The 24,569-nt window shown below is 38.8% G+C and overlaps 2 protein-coding genes across 3 annotated transcripts in view; one reads left to right on the top strand and one right to left on the bottom strand.

Moving 5' to 3' along the window:
- Positions 1-187: 187 nt before the first annotated feature.
- SLC5A8 (solute carrier family 5 member 8) overlaps positions 188-24,569 on the bottom strand; it is a 71,392-nt gene continuing 47,010 nt past the window's right edge. Inside the window, exons 12-15 of one of the 2 annotated variants that reach the window (XM_061204692.1) lie at positions 24,082-24,287; positions 4,238-4,341; positions 1,959-2,038; positions 188-1,701 (exon numbers count right to left, since the gene is read on the bottom strand). In XM_061204692.1, the coding sequence (XP_061060675.1) occupies positions 1,576-1,701; positions 1,959-2,038; positions 4,238-4,341; positions 24,082-24,287 (516 nt within the window). In that variant the 3' untranslated portion in view covers positions 188-1,575. The remainder of the gene's footprint in view (positions 1,702-1,958; positions 2,039-4,237; positions 4,342-24,081; positions 24,288-24,569) is intronic. The other variant, XM_061204693.1, reaches the window with a different exon arrangement.
- On the top strand, positions 4,535-12,965 carry LOC133101288 (large ribosomal subunit protein uL30-like). Its single transcript, XM_061205955.1, has 2 exons — positions 4,535-4,666; positions 12,327-12,965. The coding sequence occupies exons 1-2, from the start codon at positions 4,535-4,537 to the stop codon at positions 12,948-12,950; spliced, it is 756 nt and encodes a 251-aa protein (XP_061061938.1). The 3' UTR covers positions 12,951-12,965.

Here is a 24,569-nt window from a genome sequence, read left to right as displayed (position 1 = left end):
TTTAGATTAATGCTATTTCTTATTTTTTTATTAATGTTTCTTAATAACATGAATAAAACATTAAAAACATTAACATTAAAAACATTTCTTAATGTTTTTAATTGCCAACCTCTGTACAGCATGCTCACCTAAATATCAGACAATAAGCAAAAATTATTTAATCATAAAATATTATAATGTACCTAAATATTTCACACATTATTATTTTAAAACAGTGTAATGCTAAAAAAAAAACCCTTCTAAACAGTATCTAATGTGTGAACTGTAGAAAAAAAATAAGTTATTGATGAAAGCCTGTAACCAAAGTCTTAGCTAGAAATGTAGGAAAATAAACAAAATAAACTTTGAGATTGCTACTTGAAATTTTAAAGCATGGAACATAGCATATATTCAGTAATTCCGGAACACTAAACAAAAATAGTAGTATTTGCCTATGTAATTTAGCTCATCAACCAGGTGGATATATTGGAATTCAATATGTCTAAGCATATGTACCTTTAAATTTAAATCATTGCAAATTAGTTGACATTCAGCTTCATAGCATTCAATGGAATCACCTAATTCCACAGAGCTTACCCATTTTTAATTGTGTAAATGTTCTTGGATCACCAAATCTGTAAGTACCTAGTTGAAAGTACTTTGGTCAGTATAAGGCTCATGGGAGTTTATATTTATAGGCCGGGACGCAGTGAACCAGGATCTGGGGTAGCATGATTCACATTGGGTGTCTCAAGACATACACAAGCCCAAGGCAATAGAGTGAACAGGAAATTAGGCAGGCGAGCAAAGGTAAAATGTGCAACAAAACCAAAGTTAGTGGGTGAGAAACCAGGAATCCAGATAAGAACCAGAGTCTAAGAAAGGCAATATAAGCAGCCAATGGCCAGGAACTCTAGTTAACAAGCAAAAAGGCACAAGAAGAGATGCATAGCACCAAAAAGACCTTGACCATTGGGCCCATGTTCTGTCCCAAACAGGATGTTTCTTGATTAACACCCTCCCGAGCCAGAATCAATTCCAAGAATAAACGTGCCCTGGGCTGATAGGGGTTGATGAGAAGCAAAGATCGAGACAGCACAGACCTGTCACTTCATTGCTCCCTAAGAATAGAGTATGTGGTAGGAGGGAGAGAGGTCCTTTTCAATATTAATTATGATTTCAGCAAACCCCAAAATATATGCTAAGACCAAATGCAGGGAAATATTTTTAATGATGCCCTAATTTAAGAATATGCTTTTGACCATCGAGTATGTGTGTATATGTGTGTATTAGCTTTTCAGCACATATGTAGTCACAACTTTCAAAACTTTCACAACTTTCACAACTACAGCTTCACTGAAATAATAGTAGAGAGATAGAGGAAAATACTGATGCTGAAACTCTTACCTGCAGAGTAGCATCAATTAATGAGTATAGAAAGTGAAAGTCAAAATTTGCTTTAACAAAAATGTATCCCCCCAAAGTTCCCCCAAAACACTCATGATAGGACCAAAAAAAATCTAAACCTGATCCAATTATCTTAAAAAACATATAAAACTGGGACACTGTTTAAGATAATTTAGCATCACAGCTGCTTCACAAACGAGTCCCATTGATCTTGCCACTTTGATCTGTGGAGTTCAATTCAATATGGTTGAAGCCAGGGTTATCAGTTCCACCATCTTCTATTGGATGAGGTTTATAGTCTAACACTTGCTTCTTCTAAAAGAAAATGTTAACATGGTGATTAGAAAAAAGAAACTGTTCATTCAACTCTAAATAATTGTTACTACTACTTTTCTTTCTCTAAAGCAGCTTCATAGTCTACTGAGGCAGAGATAAACAACAGAAATAAATCATTAAAAAAAGGAAGGCAAATACCTTCCTTGTCCAAAAGAAAGTCTGAGGACTAACTAGTATTCTGTCCTGGTGATAAAAGCACAATCTTACTAATTTAAGGAAAAAGAAAGCCAACTCACTTTCTTAAAAATGTCAAAATTGGATAAAAAGTCCTCTTTGGTTAGTAGGAATCTGCGGTCTATGTTTTGTTTTCTTCCTCCTGAAAAACATACATTATTTACATTGTTAAAAAGATATCTGTAACTACCCAGTGATGGACCATCATACACACATTTAACTTGGGCACATTCACTTCTATGCACTTATAAAACACAAAGAGAAAGAGTCTTTTAAATAGTGCTGGAGACTTAGCCTGCCATTTCTCTTCCCTCAGTCAGTCTCAGATTCTGCAAGCCTCTCACTGGGATACATATGAGTCTAGTGTTTAAAGATAAATAAGGTGGTTCTTACATGCAAGCCAACTGTCTCATCTGGTATCAACTAGGGAAGAGTCATCTGGCCCAATACTGGTAGGAAAACTGGTTTAAATGCACCCTTCATGATCTACCAATAAAATATCAAACCTCTGCTTGATGGAGTTGCCCTTCCCCAGTTTAGTGGCTATGAATGTGTGAAGAAATGCAGGAAATTATGAATTGTTGGATAAATTATTTAAATGAAAACCAGTATGATGATAGGTGCTTGATCCAAATTCTCTTCCCTAAAGTTTTGCTCTACAAAAATTATTCTTTGGCTCAGTATTTTATTTGTGAATCAGAGAGGAGGCTTTTAAAACTGTGTATCTCAAAGAGTTGTTCTCCAACTACCTCTATCCAAATCACCTAGGAGATGTACTGAACATGCAGATTCCTGGATTCCAACCTGGACTGACCCAATTAGAACCTCTGTGGGTGGAGCCACTGAGTCCTGATTTTTACCAAAAAATTTTTACCAAATTTCCAAGGTGATTTTCTGCTCTCTAAAGTTTGAGAAACACCATTTTAGTATAAATACTAGATTTTTAATTAAGGGAACCTCTGTTGTTCAGGAGATGGGTTCAACCTTAAATTAATTCATTCAATATTGTTGAGTGCCTACCATGTTCTAGAGACTCTACCAGGTGCTGGAGAGACACAAACTGAAAACTGAATCAGAGCACTTCAAAACTGAATCAGAGCACTCCTTTGAAAATTACTGGAAAAGTCATTTTAAAAATAACACATGTAGTAAACCTAAGAGACACAGAGATGGAAAATAGGAGAGAAAAGATAAGAAAATCAGAAGGACTGTCCAAGTTTAAAACATTTGACTAACAGGAGTTTCCAGAAAGAGAAAACAGAAAATGGCAGGAAATTACAAAAGAAATAATATAGGAAAGTGCCCTAGAACTGCAGGACATGGGTCGTCAGATTGAAACCCTCCTGAGGGGCTAGGGCAAGGCAGTCATTGTGAAATGGGTCACATGCGAACGGCCAGCAGGCAGCAGGGCACTGGTATTCTCAACAGCAACAAGGCAAGTAGAAAAGAAGTAACACAGCCTCCAGGAACAAGAAAGTTACTCTCAACCTAGGATTCTCTACTCAAATTATCAGCAATTGTCAAGTATAAGGAGGAATTAAAGACTTTTTTTTTCAGCTATGCAATGTTTCCAAGATCTCTTGTCCACCCTTTCTCAAGAATGTGCTATAGGATGTGCCCCATTCAGTTAAGGGTGTAAACAAGAATTAGGAGTAATGGGATACAGGCAGCAGGGAATCCAACACTGGAGGGAGACCAAGAGAATTCACAGAACGAGGACAAAATGAAGTCCCAGGGTAACAGTTCTATAGCAATCCCAGAGAGCTGTGTATGCTATGTGTAGTATTGGTTTGATTTCCTTTAAAAATTATTTTTTTAAAGTTTACGAACATCTGAGAAAAGCCTTCACACTATGTTTAGATATAAAGATCATAATTATTATTCCTAACATGTGTATACTTCTTTACAAAGAGTCAGTGCAGGACAATGAGAAGATCATGGCACAGAGCTATTGTAATGGTATGTGTAAAATCCTTAGCATTGTAGTAGCTATACACAATTTCTTCAAGCATTTTATTTTTATCTTACAGAGACCTGTGAGATAGGCAGGTAAATTATTATCCTCATTTTATACATAGGATAGCTAAGGCTCAGAGTAGCTATGTAGTAGCTATATAGACTTATAGCTATAAGTTCTTTCAGCTAATAAATGGCATAACAAAGATTCAAATTGAGGTGGGTCTTCTGTTTTCAAGACCAGGCCGTAAAATTTCCCATGAGTAAAATGGAGCAAATAATTAAACTAGTTGTTAGAACTATAGTAAAATAACATAAATACCTATAAAACAGATATAGTAAAAACTAATGTAGCGGTAATACAGCAATACTAATATTTAGTTACCTGTTGATAAACTGATAAGCATTCCCACAAATAACGTTACCAAAGTTCCAACAGTACTGAAGTATAGATATGATAAAGAATACCAGTTATCCATCAGTGGAGTCCTAAGAGAGAGCAAAAGCATAACGGTAAGATTTCATGCATGCTACTAGCAGCTAACAGTATGTGTCAATAAACCTCATGGCAAAGTCAAAATATAATATTTAATCATGTTTTTAATGTCCACATCTGCTGTCCCAATTTTATCTTATTGGATCAGGAATTAAAAGTATGACTTGCTCTTTCCCGGCTGGAACCATGGAGGGCGCTGAAGAGAAGAAAAAGAAGGTTCCTGCTGTGCCAGAAACCCTTAAGAAAAAGCGAAAGAATTTCTCAGAGCTTAAGATCAAGCGCCTGAGAAAGAAATTTGCCCAGAAGATGCTTCAAAAGGCAAGGAGGGGGAGGCAGGGGCAAGATGGCGGAAGAGTAAGACGCGGAGATCACCTTCCTCCCCACAGATACATGAGAAATACATCTACACGTGGAACTGCTCCTACAGAACACCCACTGAACGCTGGCAGAAGACGTCAGACCTCCCAAAAGGCAAGAAAATCCCCACGTACTTGGGTAGGGCAAAAGAAAAAAGAAATAACAGAGACAAAAGAATAGGGACGGGACCTGCACCAGTGGGAGGGAGCTGTGAAGGAGGAAAGGTTTCCACACACTAGGAAGCCCCTTCGTGGGCAGAGACTGCGGGTGGCAGAGGGGGGAAGCTTCGGAGCCACGGAGGAGAGCGCAGCCACATTGGTGCGGAGGGCAAAGCGGAGATTCCCGCACAGAGGAGCGGTGCCGACCAGCACTCACCAGCCCGAGAGGCTTGTCTGCTCAGCCGCCGGGGCGGGCGGGGCCTGGGAGCTGGGGCTCGGGCTTCGGTGCTAGCCGGGAGGGAGTCCGGGAAAAAGACTGCAGCTGCCAAAGAGGCAAGAGAATTTTTCTTGCCTCTTTGTTTCGCGGCGCGCAAGGAGAGGGGATTCAGAGCGCCGCCTAAACGAGCTCCAGAGACGGGCGCGAGCCGCGGCTATCAGCGCGGATCCCACAGCAACAGGGACGCAGAGGGAAAAACGGAGAGATTCCCGCACAGAGGCTCGGCGCCGAGCAGCACTCACCAGCCCGAGAGGCTTGTCTGCTCACCCGCCGGGGCGGGCGGGGGCTGGGAGCTGAGGCGCGGGCTTCGGTCGGATCCCAGGGAGAGGACTGGGGTTGGCTGCGTGAACACAGCCTGAAGGGTCTAGCGCACCACAACTAGCCGGGAGGGTGCACGAGAAAAAGTCTGCAGCTGCCGAAGAGGCAGGAGACTTTTTCTTGCCTCTTTGTTTCGCGGCGTGCAAGGAGAGGGGATTCAGAGCGCCACTTAGGCGAACTCCAGAGACGGGCGCGAGCCGCGGCTATCAGCGCGGACCCCAGAGACGGGCATGAGACGCTAAGGCTGCTGCTGCCGCCACCAAACAGCCTGTGGGCGAGCACAGGTCATTCTCCACACCGCCCCTCCCGGGAGCCTGTGCAGCCCGCCACGGCCAGGCTCCCGTAATCCAGGGACAACTTCCCCGGGAGAGCGCACGGCGCGCCTCAGGCTGCTGCAACGTCATGCCGGCTTCTGCCGCTGCAGGCTCGCCCCGCCTCCTCCGTACCGCTCCCTCCCCCTGGCCTGACTGAGCCAGAGCCCCCGAATCAGCTGCTCCTTTAACCCCGTTCTGTCTGGGCGGGGAACAGACGCCCTCAGGGGACCTACATGCAGAGGCGGGTCCAAATCCAAAGCTGAACCCCGGGAGCTGTACGAACAAAGAAGAGAAAGGGAAATCTCTCCCAGCAGCCTCAGAAGCAGCGGATTAAAGCTCCACAAACAACTTGATGTGCCTACATCTGTTGAATACCAGAATAGACAACGAATCATCCCAAATTTAGGAGATGGACTTTGGGAGCAGGATATATTAACTTTTCCCCTTTTCCTTTTTTTTGTGAGTGTAGATGTGTATGCTTCTGGGTGAGATTTTGTCTGTATAGCTTTGCTCTCACCGTTAGTCCTAGGGTTAGGTCCGTCCGTTTTTTTTTTTTTTTTTTTTTTGGCTTAAAAATTTTTTTTTCCCTAATAAATGTTTTCTTAATAATTTTTTCCTTATTTTCTATTTTTAAAAAAATTTTTAATAAGTTTTTTCATATTTTTTATTTTAAAAAATTAAAAATTTTTTTTTCTTAATAAATTTTTTCTAAATAATTTTTTTCTTATTTTTAGTATAAAAAATTAATAAATCTATTTTTAAAAATTAAAAAAAATTTTTTTTTCTTAATAAATTTACTCTTAATAATTTTTTTTCTTATTTTTTATTATAATTGCTTTATTTTATTTTATTTTATCCTCTTTTTTTCTTTCTTTCTATTTCTTCTCCCTTTTATTCTGAGCCGTGTGGATGAAAGGCTCTTGGTGCTCCAGCCAGGCATCAGGGCTGTGCCTCTGAGGTGGGAGAGCCAACTTCAGGACACTGGTCCACAAGAGACCTCCCAGCTCCACGTAATACCAAACGGTGAAAATCTCTCAGAGATCTCCATCTCAACATCAAGACCCAGCTTCACTCAACGACCAGCAAGCTACAGTGCTGGACACCCTATGCCAAACAACTAGCAAGAGAGGAACACAGCCCCATCCATTAACAGAGAGGCTGCCTAAAATCATAATAAGGCCACAGACACCCCAAAACACACCACCAGACGTGGACGAACCCACCAGAAAGACAACATCCAGCCTCATCCACCAGAACACAGGCACTAGTTCCCTCCACCAGGAAACCTACACAACCCACTGAACCAACCTTAGCCACTGGGGACAGATACCAAAAACAACGGGAACTACGAACCTGCAGCCTGTGAAAAGGAGACCCCAAACACAGTAAGATAAGCAAAATGAGAAGACAGAAAAACACACAGCAGATGAAGGAGCAGGGTCAAAACACACCAGACCTAACAAATGAAGAGGAAATAGGTAGTCTACCTGAAAAAGAATTCAGAATAATGATAGTAAGGATGATCCAAAGTCTTGGAAATAGAATAGACAAAATGCAAGAAACATTTAACAAGGACGTAGAAGAACTAAAGAGGAACCAAGAAACGATGACAAGCACAATAAATGAAATTAAAAATACTCTAGATGGGATCAATAGCAGAATAACTGAGGCAGAAGAACGGATAAGTGACCTGGAAGATAAAATGGTGGAAATAACTACTGCAGACCAGAATAAAGAAAAAAGAATGAAAAGAACTGAGGACAGTCTCAGAGACCTCTGGGACAACATTAAACGCACCAACATTCGAATTATAGGGGTCCCAGAAGAAGAAGAGAAAAAGAAAGGGACTGAGAAAATATTTGAAGAGATTATAGTTGAAAACTTCCCTAATATGGGAAAGGAAATAGTTAATCAAGTCCTGGAAGCACAGAGAGTCCCATACAGGATAAATCCAAGGAGAAACACACCAAGACACATATAAATCAAACTATCAAAAATTAAATATAAAGAAAACATATTAAAAGCAGCAAGGGAAAAACAACAGATAACACACAAGGGCATCCCCATAAGGTTAACAGCTGATCTTTCAGCAGAAACGCTGCAAGCCAGAAGGGAGTGGCAGGATATACTTAAAGTGATGAAGGAGAAAAACCTACAACCAAGATTACTCTACCCAGCAAGGATCTCATTCAGATTTGATGGAGAAATTAAAACCTTTACAGACAAGCAAAAGCTGAGAGAGTTCAGCACCACCAAACCAGCTTTACAACAAATGCTAAAGGAACTTCTCTAGGCAAGAAACACAAGAGAAGGAAAACACCTACAATAACAAACCCAAAACATTTAAGAAAATGGGAATAGGAACATACATATCGATAATTACCTTAAATGTAAATGGATTAAATGCTCCCACCAAAAGACACAGACTGGCTGAATGGATACAAAAACAAGACCCATATATATGCTGTCTACAAGAGACCCACTTCAGACCTAGAGACACATACAGACTGAAAGTGAGGGGATGGAAAAAGATATTCCATGCAAATGGAAATCAAAAGAAAGCTGGAGTAGCAATTCTCATATCAGACAAAATAGACTTTAAAATAAAGACAATTACAAGAGACAAAGACGGACACTATATAATGATCAAGGGATCGATCCAAGAGGAAGGTATAACAATTGTAAATATTTATGCACCCAACATAGGAGCACCTCAATACATAAGGCAAATACTAACAGCCATAAAAGGGGAAATCGACAGTAACACAATCATAGTAGGGGACTTTAACACCCCACTTTCACCAATGGACAGATCATCCAAAATGAAAATAAATAAGGAAACACAAGCTTTAAAGGATACATTAAACAAGATGGACTTAATTGATATTTATAGGACATTCCACCCAAAAACAACAGAATACACATTTTTCTCAAGTGCTCATGGAACATTCTCCAGGATAGATCATATCTTGGGTCACAAATCAAGCCTTGGTAAATTTAAAAAAATTGAAATCGTATCAAGTATCTTTTCCGACCACAACGCTATGAGACTAGATATCAATTACAGGAAAAGATCTGTAAAAAATACAAACACATGGAGGCTACACAATACACTACTTAATAACGAAGTGATCACTGAAGAAATCAAAGGGGAAATAAAAAAATACCTAGAAACAAATGACAATGGAGACACGACGATCCAAAACCTATGGGATGCAGCAAAAGCAGTTCTAAGAGGGAAGTTTATAGCAATACAAGCCTACATCAAGAAACAGGAAACATCTCGAATAAACAACCTAACCTTGCACCTAAAGCAATTAGAGAAAGAAGAACAAAAAAACCCCAAAGCTAGCAGAAGGAAAGAAATCATAAAGATCAGATCAGAAATAAATGAAAAAGAAATGAAGGAAACAATAGCAAAAATCAATGAAACTAAAAGCTGGTTCTTTGAGAAGATAAACAAAATTGATAAACCATTAGCCAGACTCATCAAGAGAAAAAAGGAGAAGACTCAAATTAATAGAATTAGAAATGAAAAAGGAGAAGTAACCACTGACACTGCAGAAATACAAACGATCATAAGAGATTACTACAAGCAACTCTATGCTAATAAAATGGACAACCTGGAAGAAATGGACAGATTCTTAGAAATGCACAACCTGCCGAGACTGAACCAGGAAGAAATAGAAAATATGAACAGACCAATCACAAGCACTGAAATTGAAACTGTGATTAAAAATCTTCCAACACACAAAAGCCCAGGACCAGATGGCTTCACAGGCGAATTCTATCAAACATTTAGAGAAGAGCTAACACCTATCCTTCTCAAACTCTTCCAAAATATTGCAGAGGGAGGAACACTCCCCAACTCATTCTACGAGGCCACCATCACCCTGATACCAAAACCAGACAAAGATGTCACAAAGAAAGAAAACTACAGGCCAATATCACTGATGAACATAGATGCAAAAATCCTCAACAAAATACTAGCAAACAGAATCCAACAGCACATTAAAAGGATCATACACCATGATCAAGTGGGGTTTATTCCAGGAATGCAAGGATTCTTCAATATACGCAAATCAATCAACGTGATACATCATATTAACAAATTGAAGGAGAAAAACCATATGATCATCTCAATAGATGCAGAGAAAGCTTTCGACAAAATTCAACACCCATTTATGATAAAAGTCCTGCAGAAAGTAGGCATAGAGGGAACTTTCCTCAACATAATAAAGGCCGTATATGACAAACCCACAGGCAACATTGTCCTCAATGGTGAAAAACTGAAACCATTTCCACTAAGATCAGGAACAAGACAAGGTTGCCCACTCTCACCACTATTATTCAACATAGTTTTGGAAGTGTTAGCCACAGCAATCAGAGATGAAAAAGAAATAAAAGGAATCCAAATCGGAAAAGAAGAAGTAAAGCTGTCACTGTTTGCAGATGACATGATACTATACATAGAGAATCCAAAAGATGCTACCAGAAAACTACTAGAGCTAATCAATGAATTTGGTAAAGTAGCAGGATACAAAATTAATGCACAGAAATCTCTTGCATTCCTGTATACTAATGATGAAAAATCTGAAAGTGAAATTAAGAAAACACTCCCGTTTACCATTGCAACAAAAAGAATAAAATACCTAGGAATAAACCTACCTAAGGAGACAAAAGACCTGTATGCAGAAAATTATAGGACACTGATGAAAGAAATTAAAGATGATACAAATAGATGGAGAGATATACCATGTTCTTGGATTGGAAGAATAAACACTGTGAAAATGACTCTGCTACCCAAAGCAATCTACAGATTCAATGCAATCCCTATCAAACTACCACTGGCATTTTTCACAGAACTAGAACAAAAAATTTCACAATTTGTATGGAAACACAAAAGACCCCGAATAGCCAAAGCAATCTTGAGAACGAAAAATGGAGCTGGAGGAATCAGGCTCCCTGACTTCAGACTATATTACAAAGCTACAGTAATCAAGACAGTTTGGTACTGGCACAAAAACAGAAATATAGATCAATGGAACAGGATAGAAAGCCCAGAGATAAGCCCACGCACATATGGTCACCTTATCTTTGATAAAGGAGGCAAGCATATACAGTGGAGAAAAGACAGCCTCTTCAATAAGTGGTGCTGGGAAAATTGGACAGGTACATGTAAAAGTATGAAATTAGAACACTCCCTAACACCATACACAAAAATAAACTCAAAATGGATTAAAGACCTAAGTGTAAGGCCAGACACTATCAAACTCTTAGAGGAAAACATAGGCAGAACACTGTATGACATAAGTCACAGCAAGATCCTTTTTGACCCAGCTCCTAGAGAAATGGAAATAAAAACACAAATAAACAAATGGGACCTAATGAAACTTAAAAGCTTTTGCACAGTAAAGGAAACCATAAACAAGACCAAAAGACAACCCTCAGAATGGGAGAAAATATTTGCAAATGAAGCAACGTACAAAGGATTAATCTCCAAGATTTACAAGCAGCTCATGCAGCTCAATAACAAAAAAACAAACAACCCAATCCAAAAATGGGCAGAAGACCTAAATAGACATTTCTCCAAAGAAGAGATACAGATTGCCAACAGACACATGAAAGAATGCTCAACATCATTAATCATTAGAGAAATGCAAATCAAAACTACAATGAGGTATCATCTCACACCGGTCAGAATGGCCATCATCAAAAAATCTAGAAACAATAAATGCTGGAGAGGGTGTGGAGAAAAGGGAACACTCTTGCACTGTTGGTGGGAATGTAAATTGATACAGCCACTATGGAGAACAGTATGGAGGTTCCTTAAAAAACTAAAAATAGAACTACCATATGACCCAGCAATCCCACTACTGGGCATATACCCTGAGAAAACCATAATTCAGAAAGAGTCATGTACCAAAATATTCATTGCAGCTCTGTTTACAATAGCCAGGACATGGAAGCAACCTAGGTGTCCATCATCGGATGAATGGATAAAGAAGATGTGGCACATATATACAATGGAATATTACTCAGCCATAAAAAGAAATGAAATGGAGGTGTTTGTAATGAGGTGGATGGAGTTAGAGTCTGTCATAGAGAGTGAAGTAAGTCAGAAAGAGAAAAACAAATACAGTATGCTAACACATATATATGGAATCTAAGGGAAAAAAAAAAAAAGAGGTCATGAAGAACCTAGTGGCAAGATGGGAATAAAGACACAGACCTACTAGAGAATGGACTTGAGGATATGGGGAGGGGGAGGGGTGAGATGTGACAGGGTGAGAGAGTGTCATGGACATATATACACTACCAAATGTAAAATAGATAACTAGTGGGAAGCAGCCGCATAGCACAGGGAGATCAGCTCGGTGCTTTGTGACCACCTAGAGGGGTGGGATAGGGAGGGTGGGAGGGAGGGAGATGCAAGAGGGAAGAGATATGGCAACATATGTATATGTGTAACTGATTCACTTTGTTGTAAAGCAGAAGCTAGCACACCATTGTAAAGCAATTATACTTCAATAAAGATGTTTAAAAAAAAAAAAAAAAAAAATGCAAGGAGGAAGCTTATCTATGAAAAAGCCAAGCACTATCACAAGGAATACTGGCAGATGTACAGAACTGAAATTCGCATGGCTAGGATGGCAAGAAAAGCTGGCAACTTCTACGTACCCGCGGAACCCAAATTGGCATTTGTCATCAGGATCAGAGGTATCAATGGTGTGAGCCCAAAGGTTCGAAAGGTGTTGCAGCTTCTTCGCCTCCGTCAGATTTTCAATGGCACCTTTGTGAAGCTCAACAAGGCTTCAATTAACATGCTGAGAATTGTGGAACCATACATTGCATGGGGGTACCCAAACCTGAAGTCAGTAAATGAATTGATCTACAAGCGTGGTTATGGCAAAATCAACAAGAAGCGAATTGCCCTGACGGATAACGTGTTGATTGCTCGATGTCTTGGCAAATACGGTATTATCTGCATGGAGGATCTGATTCATGAGATCTATACTGTTGGAAAACGTTTCAAAGAAGCAAACAACTTCCTGTGGCCCTTCAAATTGTCTTCTCCACGAGGTGGAATGAAGAAAAAGACTACCCATTTTGTAGAAGGTGGAGATGCTGGCAACAGGGAAGACCAGATCAACAAACTTATTAGAAGGATGAACTAAGGTATCTACCATGATTATTTTTGTAATTTGGTCAGTTAATAAACAGTGACTGCTTTCAAATTGAAATGTATTGTTGTCTTGGTGACTTTTTGTTATCTTTCTTCTGCCGTCCCCTAACTATTGTGGCAAATCTTGATGTGACACAATTAAGTCAAATCAACAGCCTGTTGCGTGTAAAACTTAGGGTCCAGTTTGTATCTTGTGAAAAACATTCCTGGGGTTTATTGAAGATTTTCCTGTACAAAGTTCTCATTTTTCACTTTTGAGTTGGCCAAAATGGGTCTATTCTAAGAAAGCCCATTTCACAGGCCTTTGTGCACGAGTAAAGGTTCAGTTTACAAATAAAAATCCGTTGCTGAAAAAAAAAAAAAAAAAGTATGACTTAATCTTAACCACATACTAGAATACTAAATGTCCATGTTTATTCATTCAACTCTGCTTTGTGTCCCGGGTACTGTTCTTGTTATTGGAAAGTCTGCCATAAAAAAGCTGGATAAGGTTGTTCCTGCCCTCAGAAAGTTTACATTCTAATAGAGAAATGTAATGAACAAGTAAACAAATTAATAAACATAATAATTCCCACTGGTGGAAAGTATATAAGGAAAATGAAACAAGGTAATGTGACGCTAACAGGGTAGAAAAAAGGAACTACACTACAAGGAGTGGTCAGGGAAAGTCTTTGTGAAGAAGAGACATTTGAACTGAGATCTGAATAACAAAAGTTCTTGAGAAAGCATTCCAGAGAGAGGTAAACACCAGCAGACTATAGCATAACGAACAAGATATAGAATGGTACAAGATGAGATAGAGGTCTTTTTGTAGGACTTGGATGAGTTTGGATCTTACTCTCTGGATAGCGGCACACATTGCAGTATTTTTATTATTTTATTTTATTTTTTAAATTTACATTTTATTAGAGTTGATGTGTAATATTATATGTTACAGGTGTACAATATAGTGATTCATAAGTTTTAAAGGTTATACTGCATTTATATTCATTATAAAATATTGGCTATACTCCCCATGTTGTACAATATATCCTTGTAGCTTATTTTATACTTAATAGTTTGTACCTCTTAATCCCCTACCCCTATATTGCCCCTCTGCCCCTTCCCTCTCCCCACTGGCAACCACCAGTATGTTCTCTATATCTGTGAGTCTGCTTCTTTTTTGTTATAGTCACTAGTATGTTATATTTTTTAGATCCCACATATAAGTGATATCATACAGTATCTGTCTTTGTCTGACTTATTTCACTTCCATTTGCAGCAACATGGATGAACCTGGAGGGCACATTGCAGTATTTTAGGTGGAGGAGTGACATGACCTGATCTGCTTCTAAAACAGTTGCTCTAGGATTCCACTTTCAGCTTTGATAGAGTAGACCCACCATCCTGCCAAGAATAAAATATGAAAACTGGGAAATGGGAGGAGGCAGGTTTTTGAAGACCTCAGAGAGATCATGGCAGTTAGAACTTGAGGAGCCAACATCCCAGAAAGAAGGGAAAAATAGAGGTGAGCTAGTTAAATTAAGATAATGTGATATATTGGGCCAAAGACAGACTAAATAGAACCGAATAGAAAATTGAAAAACAGACCCACAGAAAAACAGACATTTGTTTAAGTCAAAGTTGCCACTGCATTGCAAAGTGGGGCAAAAGGAGGCTCCGTTCAATAAATGGTGCTTGGTTAATAGAATATCCATATGGGTCATTTTTAAGTCTTCTGTCATTTACAGACAGTTCTGGGTGTACTCTGATGCTTTCGCAAAAATGTTCCTATAAAAGGGTTTCATCTTCAAGGAATTCATGGAAAAGACTCGGACAAGTACAGGTTTCTGGTAACTGACTATACTGCTGAACTGAATGAATAAGCATTTTCAGAACTCTAATGGAAAAGTGATGAATTCATAAAAGTGCTAACAAAAGATCAAGATGAAAACAAAAATTAATTACATGGGACTGAGTGAACTGATGAGGATGACTATAATTTTTGTGACTTTCTGCTTGAATAAAAAAAAAAATCCCACAAGGACTCAGAGGCAAAAAATATACAAATCAATTTTCACTGCAAAGTAAAGGAGCTGTTACAGTGGAGGATTACTGGACTGAATGTCAATATTATGACATAGTATGAGTGTGTTTCGTGTTTGGTAGTTGCAATCATTGTTGCTTTTGTTGTGGTCATCCATTTACAATGCCTGGTGTCAGGTGATTTATCTCTTGTAAAAATAAAATACAGTGTGTGTGTATGAGTTGTGAAAAAAAAATAAAAATAAAATGTTTCTTCTAGTCCAAAAAAAAAGAATATCCATATGGGAAAAAATGAATCTTGATCACTTGAAATCAATTCCGAAGTGGATTACATTTCCCAAATGGAAATGGTGAACAAGAAAGCTTTTAAATAAAAAAACAGAGGAATAGCTTTATGACCTCAGGGTAGGCAAAGATTTCTTAAACGGAATTCACAAAGGACTAACCATATAGGAAAAGACTGATAAGTTGAGCTCAATTAAAATTAAGAAATTCTGACCACTAAAAAGCATCACTAAGAGAGTAAAAAGGCAAGCCACAGAATGGGAGAAAAATATTTTCAAAACTTACCTTGTATCTAGAATATATCAAGAAATCCTAAATAAATAAGAAAAGGACAGAGAACCCACTTAAAGATGGACCAAAGATTTCAACAGACAAGTCACAAAAGTAGTTATATGAATGGCCAATAAACATGTAAAAAGGTATTGAACTTCATTAATCATAAGGGAAATGCAAGTTAAAAGCACAACAAGCTACCAATATGTACCCATCAAGTACTAGAAACTTAAATAAAAACTGAATCTGGGTAATTGAAACCCAATACCTACGCAAACAAAAAGTATCTTACTTCGCCTTTAGCTGTGCGTTCATTCCCCTTGGACTCTAGCCATACTGAACTATGCACGATTTCCTAAGATGCCATGTGGCTTCAGGCCTTCATGCCTCTGCATATGTTGCCTTCATTCTGCAACATATGCTCCATCTTCCTTTTGTCCTCTCTGCCCAATCCTGTTCACCTGATTAACTCCAGTTCATGGAATACTTCTCTAAGAAGCATCTTCCACCCAGGAAGAGTTAGGCTCTTCCTCCTCCTGGATCCCATGAGAGCCTATGAATACTACTGTTCACAACATTGTTTAATTGTTTATTCTCTTGTTCAACTTCTCTTTTGGTCATTTTCTGTGACAAGAATAACTTTCCAGACCTTCTCCTCTAGCCAACTTCTGCATTCTTCAAGTATTAGTAGATCCTGAAGTCTGTGCTAATCTACACTCCAACTTTGTTTATAATCATTCTTTAAACAAAGACTTTCAACTATTTATTAGCTAGTTATTATACTTATCATGTGTACTGAGTTCCTTGTTTTGTGTATAGTAGCATGTTCTCTCCAGCTAGATTATAATTGCCTGGGGAGAGGTCTGGGCAAGATGGCGGAAGAGTAAGACGCGGAGATCACCTTCCTTCCCACAGATACAGTAGAAATACATCTACACGTGGAACTGCTCCTAAAGAACACTCACTGAACGCTGGCAGAAGACATCAGACCTCCCAAAAGCTTTATTTTATTTTATTTTATCCTCTTTCTTTCTTTCTTTCTATTTCTTCTCCCTTTTATTCTGAGCCGTGTGGATGAAAGGCTCTTGGTGCTCCAGCCAGGCATCAGGGCTGTGCCTCTGAGGTGGGAGAGCCAACTTCAGGACACTGGTCCACAAGAGACCTCCCAGCTCCACGTAATACCAAATGGCGAAAATCTCTCAGAGATCTCCATCTCAACATCAAGACCCAGCTTCACTCAACAACCAGCAAGCTACAGTGCTGGACACCCTATGCCAAACAACTAGCAAGACAGGAACACAGCCCCATCCATTAACAGAGAGGCTACCTAAAATCATAATAAGGCCACAGACACCCCAAAACACACCACCAGACGTGGACGTGCCCACCAGAAAGACAAGATCCAACCTCATCCACCAGAACACAGGCACTAGTTCCCTCCACCAGGAAGCCTACACAACCCACTGAACCAACCTTAGCCACTGGGGACAGATACCAAAAACAACAGGAACTACGAACCTGCAGCCTGTGAAAAGGAGACCCCAAACACAGTAAGATAAGCAAAATGAGAAGACAAAAAAACACACAGCAGGTGAAGGAGCAGGGTCAAAACACACCAGACCTAACAAATGAAGAGGAAATAGGCAGTCTACCTGAAAAAGAATTCAGAATAATGATAGTAAAGATGATCCAAAATCTTGGAAATAGAATAGACAAAATGCAAGAAACATTTAACAAGGACGTAGAAGAACTAAAGAGGAACCAAGCAATGATGAAAAACACAATAAATGAAATTAAAAATACTCTAGACGGGATCAATAGCAGAATAACTGAGGCAGAAGAACGGATAAGTGACCTGGAAGATAAAATAGTGGAAATAACTACTGCAGACCAGAATAAAGAAAAAAGAATGAAAAGAACTGAGGACAGTCTCAGAGACCTCTGGGACAACATTAAATGCACCAACATTCGAATCATAGGGGTCCCAGAAGAAGAAGAGAAAAAGAAAGGAACTGAGAAAATATTTGAAGAGATTATAGTTGAAAACTTCCCTAATATGGGAAAGGAAATAGTTAATCAAGTCCTGGAAGCACAGAGAGTCCCATACAGGATAAATCCAAGGAGAAACACACCAAGACACATATTAATCAAACTATCAAAAATTAAATATAAAGAAAACATATTAAAAGCAGCAAGGGAAAAACAACAAATAACACACAAGGGAATCCCCATAAGGTTAACAGCTGATCTTTCAGCAGAAACTCTGCAAGCCAGAAGGGAGTGGCAGGATATACTTAAAGTGATGAAGGAGAAAAACCTACAACCAAGGTTACTCTACCCAGCAAGGATCTCATTCAGATTTGATGGAGAAATTAAAACCTTTACAGACAAGCAAAAGCTGAGAGAGTTCAGCACCACCAAACCAGCTTTACAACAAATGCTAAAGGAACTTCTCTAGGCAAGAAACACAAGAGAAGGAAAACACCTACAATAACAAACCCAAAACATTTAAGAAAATGGGAATAGGAACATACATATCAATAATTACCTTAAATGTAAATGGATTAAATGCTCCCACCAAAAGACACAGACTGGCTGAATGGATACAAAAACAAGACCCATATATATGCTGTCTACAAGAGACCCACTTCAGACCTAGAGACACATACAGACTGAAAGTGAGGGGATGGAAGAAGATATTCCATGCAAATGGAAATCAAAAGAAAGCCGGAGTAGCAATTCTCATATCAGACAAAATAGACTTTAAAATAAAGACTATTACAAGAGACAAAGAAGGACACTATATAATGATCAAGGGATTGATCCAAGAGGAAGGTATAACAATTGTAAATATTTATGCACCCAACATAGGAGCACCTCAATACATAAGGCAAATACTAACAGCCATAAAAGGGGAAATCGACAGTAACACAATCATAGTAGGGGACTTTAACACCCCACTTTCACCAATGGACAGATCATCCAAAATGAAAATAAATAAGGAAACACAAGCTTTAAAGGATACATTAAACAAGATGGACTTAATTGATATTTATAGGACATTCCACCCAAAAACAACAGAATACACATTTTTCTCAAGTGCTCATGGAACATTTTCCAGGATAGATCATATCTTGGGTCACAAATCAAGCCTTGGTAAATTTAAGAAAATTGAAATCGTATCAAGTATCTTTTCCGACCACAACGCTATGAGACTAGATATCAATTACAGGAAAAGAGCTGTAAAAAATACAAACACATGGAGGCTACACAATACACTACTTAATAACGAAGTGATCACTGAAGAAATCAAAGGGGACATCAAAAAATACCTAGAAACAAATGACAATGGAGACACGACGACCCAAAAACCTATGGGATGCAGCAAAAGCAGTTCTAAGAGGGAAGTTTATAGCAATACAAGCCTACCTAAAGAAACAGGAAACATCTCGAATAAACAACCTAACCTTGCACCTAAACCAATTAGAGAAAGAAGAACAAAAAAACCCCAAAGCTAGCAGAAGGAAAGAAATCATAAAGATCAGATCAGAAATAAATGAAAAAGAAATGAAGGAAACAATAGCAAAAATCAATGAAACTAAAAGCTGGTTCTTTGAGAAGATAAACAAAATTGATAAACCATTAGCCAGACTCATCAAGAGAAAAAGGGAGAAGACTCAAATCAATAGAATTAGAAATGAAAAAGGAGTGGCAAGATGGGAATAAAGACACAGACCTACTAGAGAATGGACTTGAGGATATGGGGAGGGGGAGGGGTGAGATGTGACAGGGTAAGAGAGTGTCATGGACATATATACACTACCAAATGTAAAATAGATAGCTAGTGGGAAGCAGCCGCATAGCACAGGGAGATCAGCTCGGTGCTTTGTGACCACCTAGAGGGGTGGGATAGGGAGGGTGGGAGGGAGGGAGATGCAAGAGGGAAGAGATATGGGAACATATGTATATGTATAACTGATTCACTTTGTTATAAAGCAGAAGCTAACACACCATTGTAAAGCAATTATACTTCAATAAAGATGTTTAAAAAAAAAAAAAAAAGAAATGAAAAAGGAGAAGTAACCACTGACACTGCAGAAATACAAACGATCATGAGAGATTACTACAAGCAACTCTATGCCAATAAAATGGACAACCTGGAAGAAATGGACAGATTCTTAGAAATGCACAACCTGCCGAGACTGAACCGGGAAGAAATAGAAAATATGAACAGACCAATCACAAGCACTGAAATTGAAACTGTGATTAAAAATCTTCCAACACACAAAAGCCCAGGACCAGATGGCTTCACAGGCGAATTCTATCAAACATTTAGAGAAGAGCTAACACCTATCCTTCTCAAACTCTTCCAAAATATTGCAGAGGGAGGAACACTCCCCAACTCATTCTACGAGGCCACCATCACCCTGATACCAAAACCAGACAAAGATGTCACAAAGAAAGAACACTACAGGCCAATATCACTGATGAACATAGATGCAAAAATCCTCAACAAAATACTAGCAAACAGAATCCAACAGCACATTAAAAGGATTATACACCATGATCAAGTGGGGTTTATTCCAGGAATGCAAGGATTCTTCAATATACGCAAATCAATCAACGTGATACACCATATTAACAAATTGAAGGAGAAAAACCATATGATCATCTCAATAGATGCAGAGAAAGCTTTCGACAAAATTCAACACCCATTTATGATAAAAGCCCTGCAGAAAGTAGGCATAGAGGGAACTTTCCTCAACATAATAAAGGCCATATATGACAAACCCACAGGCAACATTGTCCTCAATGGTGAAAAACTGAAACCATTTCCACTAAGATCAGGAACAAGACAAGGTTGCCCACTCTCACCACTATTATTCAACATAGTTTTGGAAGTGTTAGCCACAGCAATCAGAGAAGAAAAAGAAATAAAAGGAATCCAAATCGGAAAGGAAGAAGTAAAGCTGTCACTGTTTGCAGATGACATGATACTATACATAGAGAACCCTAAAGATGCTACCAGAAAACTACTAGAGCTAATCAATGAATTTGGTAAAGTAGCAGGATACAAAATTAATGCACAGAAATCTCTTGCATTCCTATACACTAATGATGAAAAATCTGAAAGTGAAATTAAGAAAACACTCCCATTTACCAGTGCAACAAAAAGAATAAAATATCTAGGAATAAACCTACCTAAGGAGACAAAAGACCTGTATGCAGAAAATTATAGGACACTGATGAAAGAAATTAAAGATGATACAAATAGATGGAGAGATATACCATGTTCTTGGATTGGAAGAATCAACATTGTGAAAATGACTCTACTACCCAAAGCAATCTACAGATTCAATACAATCCCTATCAAACTACCACTGGCATTTTTCACAGAACTAGAACAAAAAATTTCACAATTTGAATGGAAATACAAAAGACCCCGAATAGCCAAAGTAATCTTGAGAACGAAAAATGGAGCTGGAGGAATCAGGCTCCCTGACTTCAGACTATATTACAAAGCTACAGTAATCAAGACAGTTTGGTACTGGCACAAAAACAGAAATATAGATCAATGGAACAGGATAGAAAGCCCAGAGATAAGCCCATGCACATATGGTCACCTTATCTTTGATAAAGGAAGCCAGCATATACAGTGGAGAAAAGACAGCCTCTTCAATAAGTGGTGCTGGGAAAATTGGACAGGTACATGTAAAAGTATGAAATTAGAACACTCCCTGACACCATACACAAAAATAAACTCAAAATGGATTAAAGACCTAAGTGTAAGGCCAGACACTATCAAACTCTTAGAGGAAAACATAGGCAGAACACTCTATGACATAAATCACAGCAAGATCCTTTTTGACCCAGCTCCTAGAGAAATGGAAATAAAAACACAAATAAACAAATGGGACCTAATGAAACTTAAAAGCTTTTGCACAGCAAAGGAAACTATAAACAAGACCAAAAGACAACCCTCAGAATGGGAGAAAATATTTGCAAATGAAGCAACGTACAAAGGATTAATCTCCAAGATTTACAAGCAGCTCATGCAGCTCAATAACAAAAAAACAAACAACCCAATCCAAAAATGGGCAGAAGACCTAAATAGACATTTCTCCAAAGAAGAGATACAGATTGCCAACAGACACATGAAAGAATGCTCAACATCATTAATCATTAGAGAAATGCAAATCAAAACTACAATGAGGTATCATCTCACACCGGTCAGAATGGCCATCATCAAAAAATCTAGAAACAATAAATGCTGGAGAGGGTGTGGAGAAAAGGGAACACTCTTGCACTGTTGGTGGGAATGTAAATTGATACAGCCACTATGGAGAACAGTATGGAGGTTCCTTAAAAAACTAAAAATAGAACTACCATACGACCCAGCAATCCCACTACTGGGCATATACCCTGAGAAAACCATAATTCAGAAAGAGTCATGTACTAAAATATTCATTGCAGCTCTGTTTACAATAGCCAGGACATGGAAGCAACCTAGGTGTCCATCATCGGATGAATGGATAAAGAAGATGTGGCACATATATACAATGGAATATTACTCAGCCATAAAAAGAAATGAAATGGAGGTGTTTGTAATGAGGTGGATGGAGTTAGAGTCTGTCATACAGAGTGAAGTAAGTCAGAAAGAGAAAAACAAATACAGTATGCTAACACATATATATGGAATCTAAGGGAAAATAAAGGTCATGAAGAACCTAGTGGCAAGACGGGAATAAAGACACAGACCTACTAGAGAATGGACTTGAGGAAATGGGGAGGGGGAGGGGTGAGATGTGACAGGGTGAGAGAGTGTCATGGACATATATACACTACCAAATGTAAAATAGATAGCTAGTGGGAAGCAGCCGCATAGCACAGGGAGATCAGCTCGGTGCTTTGTGACCACCTAGAGGGGTGGGATAGGGAGGGTGGGAGGGAGGGAGATGCAAGAGGGAAGAGATATGGGAACATATGTATATGTATAACTGATTCACTTTGTTATAAAGGAGAAACTAACACACCATTGTAAAGCAATTATACTTCAATAAAGATGTTTAAAAAAAAAAAAAAAGAAAATTGCCTGGAAGGCAGGAACCACGGTGGATGGGAGGGGAAGACTGTCTATGGATATTACATAAATGGTCAGCCCAGTGCCGGGTGCATAGTTCATGCTCAAAAATTCTTGTTTATTTGCTGAGTTATTTTATAAATAAGCTAACATATAAAAGTGATTGTTATGGTACCAGGCACATAGTAAACCTCAGCTAATTTATTTGTTTCAGAAATCCGAATAACCAATTTGCCTTACTCTTTTAAATTAAAAGAGACATTTACATAATCAGGACAAATGCTAAGCAAAACTGTAAAACAAAAAGCACAACTTCAACGTCCTCCCACTTACACTTAATTAATTAATAATTGCTCCCTTTTTCACTCTCTAATGACTTCCTGACTACCCCCCCCCCCACATTAGTGCATTCATGCTTATCCGGACTACTCACTGTATTTCTGTGCACCCCTCTCACCACAGCACCCCACCTAGTCAAACCATCCCCCATATATGCCTCAGGCTCTGGAACTATCTTTTCTCTCTACCCATGCCGAGTTTACCAGCCTTGAACTCCCCCTGATAAGTGTTCTCACTGCTGAATTCCCTCTGGGACATAAATCACCAATGATGTTTATATGTATGGTCACATTCTTTCTCCCAGGAGTGTGTCCATTTTAAGAGGGAGATGCCATGTCTTGTCTCAACTGGAATGATTCTCCAATGGTTTCATTCTAGGCAAGCTGGAACTGGGGCAATACTTTAGGGGAAGTGGCCTCATCTTTGTATTCCTTGAATGTATCCATGGGTTTTGTGCTTTAAGGCTGGAGATGTATTGATATATATCCACTAAGGGTAGTCTTGCCCTCACATCCACTGTGCAGTGAAATAGTGATATTAAAAAAAAGGTCTACATCATTTCATTAAATCAGACAATATCAATATCCAGAAGCTCAAAAATGTACTGCATAACTGAAAACTCTAGCAGGAAGATCACCGCTGTGACTTATTGCCAATGCTCTAAAGATTTGGAATCTTTAAAACTGAACAAATAGCAATTATCCAACATATTTAGATAAACTATAGCTTTTAGTTGGTAAAGGCTATACTTCAAAAACTATATATGCAATGTGTCTTTTATCATTTTACTTTTCATTTTAAAGGTTTTTCAGTGGACAGAGGCAATTTTTCATTCAACTGGAGCCAGTATTTATCAGCATTTACCCATAAAAGAATTTTTTTTGTTACTATTCAAGTCTTCTCTGCATCTGTAGGTGAGGTAGACGTTTCTATTGAAACTAAGAAAATATGGCATTTTTTGCTATTTCTGAACAAAATGTAATAGCCAGAAAGCCACATGGGCTTTCCCCATTTCAGAATTAGGCAAAATCACAGCACTGAAGGCAAGAAAAGCAACTGGGTTTCTCTACCTGTCACACACATTTTAAAAAATACAACATTATGAAGCTCAATTCAATACCTTTCAATGTTGTATACTTGAAAAGCACTGGTAGAAGATGGCATTTCTGTGGTTGTCATCCAATCTGTCCCATTGTATGTGCTGTTACAGCCGTAGGTTTCAAGGCTTAATGGCATAGTTCTCTCAGGAAGTGGAGGATAAAGTTGAGCTCCAATTCCAACCCACAAAGAAATGGCAAATCCAGCCAGCAGACCCACAAGTGCTCCCTGCAAAACAGGAGTGCTTCTTAAAAAAAATAATACAGTTTGCTTTGAAATGGAAATTAACATTAGGAGCTTAAGCTCAACACGGTCCAAACCAAATTTACCAGTCCCCTCCTAAAACTCTTTCCCCCTGTAAGCTCCTTGCCTCTTGCCAAGAGCAGCATGGGTCCCTGGTCCCTCAGCCCAAAGCCCTGGGGTCTCTGGAACCCCACCTCCATAATTCATATCTCTATCTCGCCAATCACCAATTCCTGCTCATTTTTCTTTTCCTTTGTCTCATAATTC

The sequence above is a fragment of the Eubalaena glacialis genome, chromosome 11 (genome assembly GCF_028564815.1).
Source record: "Eubalaena glacialis isolate mEubGla1 chromosome 11, mEubGla1.1.hap2.+ XY, whole genome shotgun sequence".
NCBI lineage: Eukaryota > Metazoa > Chordata > Mammalia > Artiodactyla > Balaenidae > Eubalaena > Eubalaena glacialis.
Note: the sequence above shows the minus strand (reverse complement) of the source record. Positions and strands in the feature narration are given on the sequence as shown.

Bases quoted from the DNA above. Each gene is read 5' to 3' on its own strand.
- LOC133101288 (XM_061205955.1), top strand. From the start codon at position 4,535: ATGGAGGGCGCTGAAGAGAAGAAAAAGAAGGTTCCTGCTGTGCCAGAA. The intron at 4,667-12,326 runs GCAAGGAGGGGG...AAAAAAAAAAAA, and splicing joins CCCAGAAGATGCTTCAAAAG to AAAAAAAATGCAAGGAGGAA.